Raw genomic sequence first — 14,840 nt, 5'->3', positions numbered from 1 at the left:
GTTCCAGCTCCACACTTTGTGCTCCACACTTCAAAAAAAAAACCCCAAAAAACAACAAGGAAAAAAATCCCAAACCAACCCAAAACCTAGACTTTGTTTTAATTGGACAAATAATAAACTGCTTCCCTCATCCCTTCCTCCTTCAATATTCCTATGAGATGCTACACCACTTGGATTGTGTGTTATGGTGAGATTTCCCAAAGAGGCTTTTACAGCATTCAGCCTCTGGCTTTCTTACTAAATACTTGCCAGAATATTATCCTGTTCACTGGAGTGTCTCAAGCCTGTATTTCTGCATCCTACTGATACAGAGTAGCTTGCACCCCCATCACATTTAATATCCAAGCTGTGCTCTCCTTAAAAAATATTTGCTACCAATGCTACGTTAGGACAAAACACGATATTACACTTCACAGTATAAAAATATGAAAACAAAGATAGACACACTATAGAAATGTGTCTTTTTTTTTTTTTTCCTTTTTAGATACATTCAACCAGCAAAACAGTACCAAGGAAAAATATCCTACTAATTGCTAGTGTAATACTGCCCTCTAGTAGAAAACTTTTTCCAGAAATATGCTACCTGTTTTGGCAAAATGTGGATCAGCTGGCTCCTCACTTCAGACATTATGCTAATTTCTGGTCAAAATACATCAGCAACAGAAGATTTGAAATAAAAATATATGAATCTCTCAATAAGCCTGAAAGGGAGTGGCTGTTTATTTAAAAATTGAGATAAAAGAATTACAGTAGAATTAAAGTGACCTGCCCTAGATTCTGTGGTGGTCCTGCTCTGGCAGGGGGGTTGGACTCGATGATCTCCAGAGGTCCCTTCCAGCCCCTACCATTCCGTGATTCTAGGAAATACACTAGTTAACAGAAGAAGAGAAATCAGAAAATTCTTTGAGATGCTCTGCATACTTCAGGGTAACTGGATACTTAGTGAAGTTGACAATAATTAAGCTTAAAATGGATAAAAGGAACAGCTTTCATAAATATGCAGTGAGTTTACAGACCCTACCATTATGATAACATAATGATGGATACCATCAAGGCTAGAGAAGATACCCTTCCAATAATGAAATAGTTCTACATTCCTGTATTTTTTATGCATTCTAAACATATTAACTATGTGATGTCTGGGGAGAAGTTCCTTCTGAAGAAGATTAACCATGTAGTATATACAAGATAGTGTGCCCTTTTGCTCTTGGGAAGCATTCGATATTCCTCAAAGCTGAAAGTTAACTGGACTTTGTGAAACAATGTTACAAAGCTTTTTCTGTCCCATGCATTCCCCCACAATAGGAAAACTGGTAAATTCAGTACAGCTGCATTCACCCACATCCCAGATGCAGAAGTTCCTGACCAGGTATCTCACATGGTAGGCCTGGAACTTCAATGAAGTGCTAACCAAAGCTAGTACCTCTGCACAGGACCAGGATGTGTCTACCCTCTCTGGTGTCCGCATAGGGGTATTTGCTCTGTGCATGACACAGTGATGCCACTTGTTTGATACAAACCCATCACCTGGACCAAGCACATCATTGCTTCTCTTTATGTGTTTTTTATATACAACAAGTTCTGTGGCCGAATGCTTGCTTTATTAAACATAACAAACACGTACAAAAATTAAATACCCTCACAGAACAAAAGATCTGCATGAATCAATAACAGACAGTTGCATGACTGCTGCAGATTTTTTTTAAAACATAGATTATTAAAAGAAGTTCTGTTTTGCCTTGAATGCCTGTATGCAGAACTCAACTCTAGCAAGTACAGGGCACAATTCTGTACCCAGGCATGTGCAAATATGTACCTGAAAAAAATCACAACTGTCTGAATACAATGAAGAATATAGGCACAAAGGAACTGGCAGAGGTGATTTAAGGAGAGATTTGAAAGAGGAAAGAACAGGGCTCTTTGCAAAAACCTAGAAGATATCGTAGAGTCTGAAAATGCAGTAATAGTGAAATATGAAACAGAACAGGAGGATCAAGAGGTGGGACAGGACACAGAGCAAGAACACTTGTTGCTCAGGTCCCTGATAACCCCTGCAGCCATCAGGTGCACCAGGCCATGGGGCTTTGGGGGAGTGACTGAAGCAGAAATCACAACCTGGTTTGAAACAAAACAAAACAAAACAAAAAAACAGCAAAAGAAAGAAAGAAACAAACAAATCAAAAAAGGGTACTTACAGTCCACTGAAATATTAATTATCACTTAGGGAGAACTTGTGTTCTCCCAGCAGCAGAAAGACTGCATATGCACATTGTCCAACTCCAACATTCAGGTAGAGCATTTAGTGTTACATGGATAGATGTCTGAATCAAACACACACTATCAATCACTACTGGAGTCTCAGTTCATGTTTAAAGAGCAGATGAAGTAATTAGCCAATCAAGAAAGAGCAGAGATTAAGGATAGCAGATGATTTCCAGTAGACAAGTGCATGACATAAATCACTCTCCACACAGAGAGAGGAGCCATAGTCTGCAAAAATCACTTAATTAAGTGTACTAGATGACCTTAATCTACCTGCAAAACCAAATGACTATCTAACCCTTAAAAAAATTGCATGACTGTACAAAAGGTGATACTGCTATACTTCCAGTGACTATCACTGGACAAGTCAACCACAGCCATTAAACTCACAGTATTCTGCAGCAAAGTCCTCAGGATTATATTTTCAGAAATGAAATTAAAAGGAAAAACCAAGGAGTATTCTCCTCCCCATGTTTAAAACAAAATGTCTTTGATGCAAAGAGCATTTTTCAATGCAAGAATTCAATGATCAATTAGTTGAGCTTAGGAAAATATAGTTAAGTGTTCTGTATTTAAGCAGAGAGAACTAATAAGATGTAACTGAAAATATATGAGACATTCAGTGCCCATCTTTTAGTGTTATATTGCCACATCCCTTTACATTTATTTTGTACTTCTACATGGACAAGATACAGAAGTCTGCTTACTGAATTGTCTTTCAGCTGGAGACCTTCTCCATTAGGCAGTGATGACCTCCGTTTTGTTGAGTTCTTGTTCGGGGTAGAATTAGTGCCTCCAGCTTTCTTCTTGACAAAGAGGACTTCACAGCTGGCTTGATCTTCATTGTGTGTGCTCTTCCCTGCATTTATTACCCTAAGAAAAAACAAAACAAAGAAAACAAGGGACATGATCACATTAGCAGAGCAAAGAAGCCTCCATCTATATCTCGTATGGGACTCTAGATGTACAGAACCATAGCCCAGAAGTATTACAAATACCAAGCTGAATTAAAGTCTCTGACTTTCTTACACACACACAACACACACTTTTTTGTTTCCATACACCTACACATTGTCTAACAAGCATTTTTCACAGAACTATGTGAATAAGACCTAACAGTATTGTGAGCATTTTTTCCCCTTATACATACCATGCTCTTCTTTAAAGGGACTACCTGACAATCAAGGCTGGTGACACTTATGACTCCTGGTTAAAACACAAGATTTCCAAGCTGCTTTTCTACCAGCCAGTCTCTCTGTTATGGTGAATAAGGAATCAGTTGGCTAAAAGTGCATTCTACCTGGTTCAAAGTCTCACAAAAAAACCCCCCCACAACACCAAACCTACTATCAATCTAAAAAGATGTTACTAAAGAATGAAGTTTTTTCTGCACAGAAAAAAATGCAACTATTAGTCTGTTTAAAGGGCATATATTAGAAATGCTGTGACAAAAATAAAAAGGAATGGTATTGCCTTATATTCCGACACAGAAGTCTAGCTTGCTTGTACCACAGCAACATAGACAGATGCATACTGAACACATTCTGTACATTCTGTACTGCAGAACAACATAAACACCCCCGAAGAGAACCCCCCAAAAGACCACAACCTCAAACCCTCACACCTGAGTCCCCCCTGCAGCACAGAGAGCTGGAGATTTGCACCAAAAGCTGCAGGCAGGCAGAAACCAGAACTAAGAGCTCAGTACAAGCTTTGGACAGCCAAGGGTATCCTGAGACTTGCACCTCAACTGCTTATCCTCCTTCTGTCAGCAATGACACCGAAAATAACAGATATTCCACCACCACCATTTAAAAACCCTAATCACAAGTTTGCATTATGCAAGATACTGTTGTCATGCCTGTCAGAACAGCCAAGTTCATGTATGTTTTCCACTTTCTCCATGAGAATCTTGTCACTAATGCTGCATCATTTGACACCAGCTGACATAGTAGGACATGTGCTTTGACAGTCCTGGGCTCACTCAGGGAAAACCTGTGCAACTCAGGACCATGTCTTTTTCCAACCAAGCAGACACATTGCCACTTTGATGCAAGCATGTTTTCTCCCACAAACACTATCTAACCACTGCTCTTTACTATGAGGTTTGAGTCTCCAAACAAGCCAGCCACTAGTCAGAGGCTGCATTTCCACTACTGGACAAACACTGAGTTCCACATCAGGCACACAATGTCTTTAAAACCAACTGCTGCCTTCCCAGGAAGTAAAACAGCTTGAAGGCACATTGTAATTCTGATGGCAAGTTCAAGACATACCTGACTTCTTGATCTCTAATGTTTTCATTACAGTAAAATTTTATGTAACAGGAGAACACTTGCTAAAGGTTGTTGAAACAAAAAGAAAAACACAAAGTAAGGCCTGCAGGGGACTCTGCCCCAGCTTGCCTGCTCTTGCCAAAACGTCGATTCTGTGTCAGCCTTGCTTAAAGCTAATATATTCTTTTGATTTTTTGAGGAGCAACATGATACTGTGACATGCAAATGAGCATTTCTGCCTCTGATTAGAAAAAATAGTCATCTTCTAAGAAAATTTGCATCCACTACAATTAACTGCTATCAGAAACCGAAAGATTCCTTACAGAGCCAAATGTCACACACTGCAGACTGACATCTGTATGCACAATACCACCAGTTGTTTACAAGTATTTCTTGTAAATAAACACCAACTGTGGATAAAATTTTGTGAAACACACACTGAGCAGAGATGAAGGAGCATCCAGTCACAAGGCACCTGTGAGCAGTTTAACCACTCACCCCCTGTAGTGCCTAACCTTTGAGCAACTAGAGATCAAACATTGAGGCACAATAAGCTTCTAGTCTGAAAACTTGACATTTTCTTGACATATTTGGAAAAATGAAAGCATATATTCAGATACTGGGAGGAGGGGGAACAAATCACAAATAATTTAAATCATCTGACCAACGCCCCTTCAGTTTGAAAGGCTACAAGCACGATTAAAATATTGTAGCAGCACAGAAGGTGAAGTTTTATCACATCAGGAGCTAATAAATATTCGGTTTAGCTGATCAGTCTCCTGAGTGATACTGCTAGCTCTTTTCAACCCCATTTAAAATAAAAGCAGAATACAGAGACAAAAGCTACTCTTTTACAAAATTCAGCACACCTCCTTACCCTTATCGTTCCTTACAAAAAAGTCACCAAATATTAGAGCTGCTCTAGTTTCTGAGCTTAGTGATGGACTTCAGGACTTGTATGGTAAGGGAAGTTCTGATACTTAATGGCATATTAAGTTTTTATGGTTTTATAAAGCTCTTGCCAAGGAAATCTGTCAAGGCACTGAATACATTAGAAAGGCTATGAGCAAAAATGTGACCTCACAGACTAGCTTGGCAGTCAGCTACCATGAAACACCTGGAGCTGAACCTGTGTACCAAACACCTTGCAAGAAGAGGATGTGGTCAAAGGGAACCTGACAACTCTGAGCAGGGAAAAGACATGGGAGGTGGCATGTCAGTATATGTTCCATCCCAGAATTTCACTTTGTCTCCCAAAAATCCAGTTTTCCTCTCTCCAGCAGAGGATTAAGTTTATTTTGGAAATCCTTGTGAAAACCTGAGCTAATCAAAATGTCAAAACAGTGTTTATGGGTGCTACCAGGTAATGCAGGGTCTAGATGCCAAAAGATGCCGCTCTCCTGACACAGGCACTCTTCTACCCTTCCATTCCATCTCAATAGGCAAACTTTGGGAAAGGGCTGCAGCAAAGCCCTGTTGTTTTTCATCTCAAAGCCTGAACTCTGTGTTGGTGTCTGATGCCCACCACAGAAGCCAGTAACACCTTCTGCTAAGCTTCAGAAAATCTCTGCTGCCTTTTGAAATCCTTTTCTTTCTGCAGCTTCTTAAATTCCTCCTCGAGGCAATTCTGTCAGCCAGATTTCCAATGCTGACTTTAGTGTTGTCTTTCCTCCTTGCTCTCCCAGATTGCAACTTATTAGGACAAAAAAACACATCTAAGCTGCTTATACAAATAACAAAACAGAACTAACAAGATGGTCATATCTCCAAAAGGTAACTCTTAACACTAGACCTTGGATTTTTTTTTATGGAAAAATTCAACATCCCCATCCTTCCATGAAGGATGTGCCTTAGCCTCTGAAAATTTTCAGTTTCCCTGCATGTATTTTTTCTGTCTGTCTCAAAAAGTAAGTTATCCTCCAGTAAAGTAAACAAAAATAAGATAAAGCAATACCTTCTCACACTTAAAATAAAAGCCCTCCAATCATACAGTTGTCCTCACTTCCATTTGCTCATGGATGCAAATAATAATAATAAAAAAATGCACAGAAAAAGGAATTAAAAAAAAAAGATTGAGACCTATATAATTCTCTTTCACTCAGAGACGTTTTCAAGGGAATTCTTGGTTTTGTTTTCTCTCCCCACAAATCCTCAAGAAACTGTTCGATTAGATCTAATAATGATCAACTCATTTCCATCCCTTCCCTTCTTTCCCCATTACCCATTTATCTCCTATCCAATCTTTCACAAAGTTCAACCCAAATAACATATTTCATTTAGATTAGAAGCATCTCTGTTTACGGTATCAGCTGTCTCTATTGTGTCAAATGCATATTGCTCAGTAATAGCTAAATAATCCTGAGGTTTAGTTCATGGTATAGTAGTCCTAGTAAAAAGTCATCCTACTTGCAAGTAACAGCTTCATGAAGACTGCCCAGCGAGGTGGTGGGGTTTGGTCACACTTGCATCAACCTTGATGGACGTCTCAGTACTTTACGAGACTAATCTCTGACATGGCCTCAGCTGAAAGTAAATCTCCTATATAGGATCCAGCTAGTTTGGCTCACAATTAACATTCTGCTGGTATCTTGTGAGACCCCAAATCCCATCTGACTGAACAGAAATGTAGGTCACGCTGTGCTTCTCTTCTCCATTCAGCAAACAAAGTTCAGACTCCTGTGCTGAGGTCACTGATTACAAAATCCTAAATTTTATCTTAAAAGAACCAGAACAGAGCAGATGAACAAATACAAAATCAGTTTTGATACTGATTTCCTGAAAAAAACCCACAACAAAAAAAACCAAAAGAACCACTCAGTCTTTTGAAGCATTTCTGTTCAGCTACTTTTCACATCAATATCACTACATAGACTTTTCAGTTGTCTTACTCCTCCATATATTGTGCTTATTCAGATTACATTAAGCTGTATTTGCTCCAGCAAAACTTGCAAGCTGTGCTGTAGGAGAAGAGTTTTACCCTGCTGTAGATATCAAACTCTGAAAAAATTTAAAGTAGTTGTCCAAGTACTCACAAGTCTAGCTAAAGTAACAGGTGAAGGCAAAGAGCTCAGCAGAAATTCTGAATGATGCACAACAACAACAGTGTGCACAAAAAATGCTTTTTGAAATTTAAGGGGAGCTAGAAGAGCTTGGGGAGTTACGTTTCACCAGGAGAAGCACGGGAACTGGCTGCACATACACTCTAGACCTGCCCAAACTAAGAAATAAAACCTGTAAACATGGAGCCTAGCCTACCCCATCAGTTTAGCTGAGCAGCGGGGTAACTGACAACCACCCGTGACCACAGGAGTACACCTCAAATCCTAACTGCTTCTCCCCCACCAAGGCACAGCTCCACTCTGCAGCACTGGAGAGCATTCCTAGCTCCACCTCCTCTGTAAGACCTATTCTGAGGGTCAAGACATCCTACTCATGCACTTCCAGAGCAGAAGTCTGGGCACACTATGCTTGCACTATGTGGGTTACAGCTGAGGTGGTGTCTATTACCTGAGTAGCCCACAGGGTCTGACACTGGAACAACGAAATACCTACAAATGTGTCTAAAAATAAAATGCTGCAGAGGAAAAAGGAGATACGGCAACTTGCATTTGTCAGTGAGGAAGCAATTGTGCCAGGCAGGAAGCCATCCTGGCAGGAAAGGTCAGCTGGAAGTAGAAGAAGGTGAATGAAAGAACACAAAACCAGCTTGCAAAGGTCCAACATTTCTGATAAAGTAACAAAAAGTAAAGCCTTGAACAAAAGACCAGTTGGTGGTCCCAAGTTGCTGCTTTCTTAGATCTCTTGGAAAAGATGCTGCAAATTTATTTATTTATTTATTTATTGGTAAATGCAGAGGTAAGACCCAAACTCTGCTCAAACAAAAGCTGAAAGTTCCATAAGATATTAAATATATATATACGTAAAGAAAATCCCTACAAACAAGTTACCTGCTTTGAAATAATCCATGCCTTTAAAAACATCTTTCAATTGCCAAACCAAAACTTTTCTCCTGTGCCTTTATCTTTCTTCCCCAAGGAAAATTTTCTAACACCACCATGTATCGAATTAGCAGACATATAATCTTAAACATTTCTTAAACTATACAGCTTGGAACATACTCCTTTCTTCTCCATTGACAGCTTTCAGGTTACCAACAATATCAGAGTAATACCACTCACTGGGGAAGTAAGCAATTCTTTTGCTAGGAAATACTGGCTGTATTCAATAATCACAAGAAGTAAGCAGTGCTGCTGAGGTTCATTCTTTTTCTCTGGATAAAGGTGACTTTCTGCACTTCTGACATATAAAGGTTTCTGAAATAAAAACAGTACTATCCTTCCTGCTGTTGACATGATGAAAAAAATTATAATGGCAAAATGTCATGCCTAACCATGCATCCCTCAAAAACATAACAAAAATATTGGACCCCGATACAATTGCCTTACATACTTGGAGGGAAATTTAGCCTACAACAGAAAATTAAAGCACAGACAATCAGCTGAGGTGAAGGAGAATTGCTTGCATAATGTCCTACATGTAGATGTCTTTATTTGTGAAAACTGCTCTCATTTGATATACAAAAACTTCAATTTTTTTACCCCCCCTGCAAATGCCTCTTAACATCCTCCTCAAGTCTTACGCAAAACGAGGTAGACAAAAGCAGATATATATCCATGGGCATTTTGTGGTTTATTGGAATTTTCCAGTTAAGGCTGGGGGCTTAGAGCACCTGTAGCAGTTTTGATGCTAAATGCATCAGTTCCTGAGGCAGCAGTGCCCTTCTCTCCCTCCACCAACCTAGAAGGCTCCAGTAAACATGAGTATGACACCAGCTTGCATCCAACCCAACTAATAACACAGAAGTAACCCAGATGAATGAACACCGTACCTATAAAACAACCGACAGTATGTTCCTGCAGTTTCGCATTATGATTTCAACTGTCTTGGAATGAAGATTAAAGATACCATAAAAAAACCTTTCATACAAGTATAGCTGGCTTTTCTTCTCTCTTCCCGTCCCCCACTTTCTTTTTTCCTCCCTAATGGATTACTATGTGAGTGGATGCCACTGCCTTTTTCTGTGACATCTCATTTATAGTCTTAGATTTCCAGGTAGGTGGCTGTTTAGCCCTCTTCACCCACACAAGATTTATTTCTGCACTGGGAAGAAACTTGAAAAAGATTTCCTCCTAGCTGTTCACCTCCTCCTGCAGATGAAAGGCAATTTTTCAAGCAGGCTAAACAGTTTCATTCATTCATTACTGTAACTATCATACTGCTCACATCAAAACCAAAACACCCACTAGTATTGTCCACTGTGGGCAGAAATTGAAGACTGAATCAGATCTCCAAATCTGTGGGGCTGAATAAAACCTTCATGTCATTAACCGAGGAGGAAGTGAATGTCTAGCCATAAATATGACTCTTGCCATGCTCCAGTGTGAAAATACGGGTTCTTGTACCAATAATCACACTGGTATATTGGGCCAAGTTCACTTTAGAACCCGGCTAGAAACTACTACACCTGCCAAGCTGATAAGGACTAAATATGGGATTAAAAGAGGCAAGGCCCCAAAGCAGAATACCACTGATGCTAGAAATTTAAAATATATTAAAGAAGCAAAAAAAAAACAAGGCAAGAAAAATGTTCTATACATTTCTGCCCAAGTTCAGAGCAAATGAACATAAACTGGTAACACAGCTTGTCTTTGGACTGGAGTCAATAACATCTTGAAGAAAAGCCCGCTCTGACATTAATTGTATGCACTTCCCAAAGTGCTACTGCAGAGCATATAATACAGCTACACTTTCCAAAAAGGATTAAATACTAAGTGACTACAAGGAACAAGACAGCTGTAGGTCACAGTAATGGAGCAAGCTCTGTGATCACTACACAGGGATGAACAGGTCTTTTTGACAATTAGCATGCAGGTATTACATGAGAAGAGCAATAGACAGTGAACAAAGAGCAGATGCTGAGCCACATCAGTGGGACACAAATGTGTTTAAGCAAGATCTCACTTCAGGGCTGAGCAAACTCAGCCACAGCTGGCAAAATTAATTGCCAAGTTCTCCTTCCTCACTCCTTCTGTACTGGCTGTCAGCATGGGGTGAGAAGAGGTTGCAAAAGCAAAGATGAACTTGACGCTGTAAGAGAACTACCATTTATTTCCTACAAAGAATGTCACCCTCGAATGCAGTAACTGCTTCCATGCCTCTTCCCACAAACTGTAGAACTCTTTGTGCATACAAGGCTGAGGGTAGTCTTGGAAAAAAAAACATCACTCTTAAGAAGGATGCAGTAGATATGCAAGTCTTGCAGAAGAAAGAGTGGCTGCTTACAAGGTCTAGTTCTCCCCATGCAGTTATGTGACAGAACTACACAAATCACACTAGTTAAAATGCCCTGTCCCTAGGAGCAGCCTGCCCCTAACTTCTACAGTAAGGGACATCCAGGCCTCAGAAATACTCACTTTGCCTACAAGCTCAATACTACTACAACTACTACACCAACTACTACCACACATAAAAGCACAACCAACCAAAAGCTCAATTTCAATCAAAATATTTTAATTTTAATTTAACACAAATGAGTGTTTGCATATATCAGGGATGCATGAAGAAAAAAATTCCACTTCCCCCCCCATTTCCTTCCCAAATTTCTACTTTTGAAAGCACATCCAAAATAAACCCTTTCTTTCTTAGAACAATGCCAATTAAATACAAATAAAAGCTGTCCTTATGCTTATAATGAAGCAAGCTATGTGTTCAAAGTACTTCAGTAAATCCCACACCATCAGTCTATGATGCTGTAGACTGCAGTCTCAGCTCTCTCAGGGTTAAGAGAAATCAAGATAAATGGCTTATGCAAAACTGGTCCGAGGTTTAAAAAAATTATCTCTCATATTTAGCATGTGTGAAAGTTAACTGTAGGAGTCAGGCGGTGATGGTACTAATCCCTTTTATACAGCTGTCAACTTAAATTAGCCCCAAGCTAATCTTTTCAAGTGTGACACGGAGTGTACACATTTCCACTGATAAGCACTAATGCCTTATTCACAGTATCCCTTTACTGCAGCAGATATTGTGAAGCCTCTATAACCTGAAAGAAGTCAATCTGGTAATTTATTCTTAGAAAGTCATTATAGGAAACTGTAGATGTATGAAAGTACACATATGGAAGGTAAAGGGAAAAAAGAAGAAGAAGAAAAAAAAACATTACATACAACTTTTTTTACCAAAAAGTCACAAGTAAAAAATTAATTCAAAGCCAATCATATGCTGGTAATTTTTAAGAATAGCTCCAAGAAAAACTACACGCTGCTGCTGGAGTTTTTCCTCTCGGGGAACATAAAATGGCAGATGCATGAAGAGGCCTTGTGTAAAAACCACTACAACGACTCTTTGCTATAGAAACGTCACTCAAAACCCAATCTTTTACCTCTATTATTAAAATTGCTTTGCTAAACCTCATATTTGAAGCTAAAATGTAAGTGAAATGCAAGCCAATAAAATATCAGCAAACGTGGCTGGAAAAAAAAGAAAAAAAAAGGCTGCAGAAAAACAGTAGCTACTTGAATCTTGGTAGATCTTGATCCATCAAAACACTTGCATAGTGTTCATCTATTCTGCTTGGGAGTAACAGGCAACTCCAAAATTATCTTCCCAAAATCTGAGGTATTAAAAAGTCACAGTATTTAATGCAAAACAGGATTAGGAAAATATTGCAGTATTTTAACATATATTTTATATACAGATACACACTAACCCCTGCATAAAACTATGGTATTCTCAGGCAAGCTATTCAAAGTTCAGTTAAATGTTATGTCATTGAATAAAAAATGCATTTTTTTTGGTAATATAGGTCAAAGTGCTTAATATCTTTGCTTAGTTATTCAGGCATCACATATGCAAAATGTCAAGTACAGTGATAATTTGGAGACAAAGTTAACAAAGGGACCCTGGTAAAATCAGTACCAGTAAAAAGAGGAATCACAGCCAAATGCAGAATTTCTGCCCGAGAGCAAGTAGAGAACAGTGCCTGTCTGCATATGACTTGGAGACAAGGATGTCCTCTCCAGCCCAACCTGCTGCCTTTATCCAAGAGGAAAGATACTCAGACTCTGGGGTCTGCAGGCCAACTAATGCCATGGCTTTCCACAACATGTCTTAGGGGTGTGCTGCAAGCAGACTGCCTGCACGTCAGATGGCATGGACATGAGCACTAGGTAGACACTGAGACTACTTCAGGGCTCCTGCTGCCTCTGCAGGGGGGTGGGATGAAGAGATGTGCCCCCACCTAAGAGGAGAGGAGGCACAACAAGGTGAAGGAGCAGTTTTGGAAGGTGCAATACTTAGAATCACAGAATAGTCGAGCTTGGAAGGGACCTCTCTGGAGGTCATCTGGTCCAATCCTCAAGGGTCACCTAGAGTAAATTGTCCAGGACAATGTCCATAAGGGATGCAGAGGGATCAAAGCACAAAACAATAGAGACCTGCTTTACCCAAGGTGTGCACAGGATCTGGCACTGAGCAGAAGCTGCTCACTGCCACCTCATGAAACCTGGAAACACAGAATAGCTCCAAGCTGGGACCAACTCTGGGACTGAAGGTGAGCTAGAGCAGTTCCACAGCTACTAACCAGGTTGTGTTTCTCCAGCACTATTGTTTCATCTACTTGTTCTGCAAATTGACTCCATTATGAATCTTACCCATTCCAAAGTCAACAGCAAAAAGCACCACTGGCTCCTATGAAACCTCAGTCCAAGTCTTCATTCGCAAAGGCATCCAGGAACACTGAAAAACCTATAGAGTGGCAAATACTTGGGACAAGAATAGTAAGCAGGGCTGACAAAGTATTTTAAGAAGAGTTATAACTAAGGAGAGTCAATTGTTTCTGCAGCCTTGGCTGCAGTGACCATGAGATGGTGGAGTTCAGGATCCTGTGTGGGAGGAACAGAATACCCAGCAGCACCAGAACCCTGGACTTCCACAGAGCAAACTTCAGCCTCCTCAATCAATTGTTAAGGGAAGTCTCATGGGACAGAGTGCTAGAAGGTAAAGGGGCTCAAGATAGCTGGTCAACATTCAAGGACCGCTTCTTGCAAGCACAGGATCAGTGTGTCCCAATGGGTAGAAAATCTAGTAAGGGAGCTAGGAGACCAGCATGGTTAAAAAAGAAACTGCTGGGCAAACTCAAGTGGAAAAGGAAAATCTATAGATCATGGAAGGAGGGGCTGGTTACTTGGGAGGAATATAGGACTGTTGTCAGAGAATGTAGGGAGGCAACTAGGAAAGCTAAGGCCTCCTTGGAACTTAACCTTGCAAGTCGGGTTAAGGACAGTAGAAAGGGCTTTTTCAAATACATAGCCAACAAAACTAATACCAGAGGCAATATAGGCCCACTGCTGAATGAGGTGGGTGCCCTGGTGACAGAGGATTTAAAGAAGGCAGAGGTGCTGAATGCCTTCTTTGCCTCTGTCTTTACTCCTGCAGGCTTTCCCCATGAGCCCCAGTTTCATATAGCCCCAGAAGAAGTCAAGATAAAGGAGGAGTTTGCCCAGGTACATGAGGATTGGGTTAGGGATCAGTTGAGTAATCTGGACATCCATAAATCGATGGGTCCGGATGAAATGCATCCAAAGGTGCTGAGGGAGCTGGCAGAGGTCATTGCTAGGCCACTCTCCATCATCTTTGGTAAGTCATGGGTAACAGGAGAGGTGCCTGAGGACTGGAGGGTAGCAAATGTCACTCCCGTCTACAAGAAGGGCAAGAAGGAGGACCCGGGTAACTATAGACCGGTCAGCCTCACCTCCATCCCTGGAAAGGTGATGGAACAACTTGTCCTTGGCACTATCTCTAGACATATCAAGGACATGGGGGTCATCAAGAGCAGTCAACATGGTTTTACCAAGGGGGAGTCATGTTTGACTAACCTCATAGCCTTCTATGAGGAAATTACTAGGTGGATAGATGATGGTAGAGCGGTAGATGTGGTCTATCTTGATTTCAGTAAAGCATTTGACACCGTCTCCCACAGCATCCTTGTAGATAAGTTTATCAAGTATGGGTTTGATGATCAGGCAGTGAGGTGGATCAAGAACTGGTTGAAAGGAAGAAGTCAGAGAGTTGTAGTCAATGGGGAAGAATCTAGTTGGAGGCCTGTGACTAGTGGAGTCCCTCAGGGGTCGGTACTGGGACCGGTGTTGTTCAACATCTTCATCAACGACCTGGATGAGGGTACAGAATGTACCCTCAGCAAGTTTGCTGATGACACCAAGCTGGGAGGAGTGGCTGACACAC

General features: G+C 40.5%; 1 protein-coding gene across 1 annotated transcript in view; it reads right to left on the bottom strand.

Annotated features, from left to right (window-relative positions):
* The window catches only part of PPM1H (protein phosphatase, Mg2+/Mn2+ dependent 1H), a 145,135-nt gene that overhangs the window by 70,513 nt on the left and 59,782 nt on the right, over window positions 1-14,840 (bottom strand). The window contains exon 2 of the mRNA XM_051619219.1: window positions 2,970-3,135. Within this exon, the coding sequence (XP_051475179.1) occupies window positions 2,970-3,135 (166 nt within the window). The remainder of the gene's footprint in view (window positions 1-2,969; window positions 3,136-14,840) is intronic.

This window comes from Apus apus, chromosome 1 (assembly GCF_020740795.1).
Source record: "Apus apus isolate bApuApu2 chromosome 1, bApuApu2.pri.cur, whole genome shotgun sequence".
NCBI classification, from domain to species: Eukaryota; Metazoa; Chordata; class Aves; order Apodiformes; family Apodidae; genus Apus; species Apus apus.
This window is presented reverse-complemented; position numbering and strand designations above follow the sequence as displayed.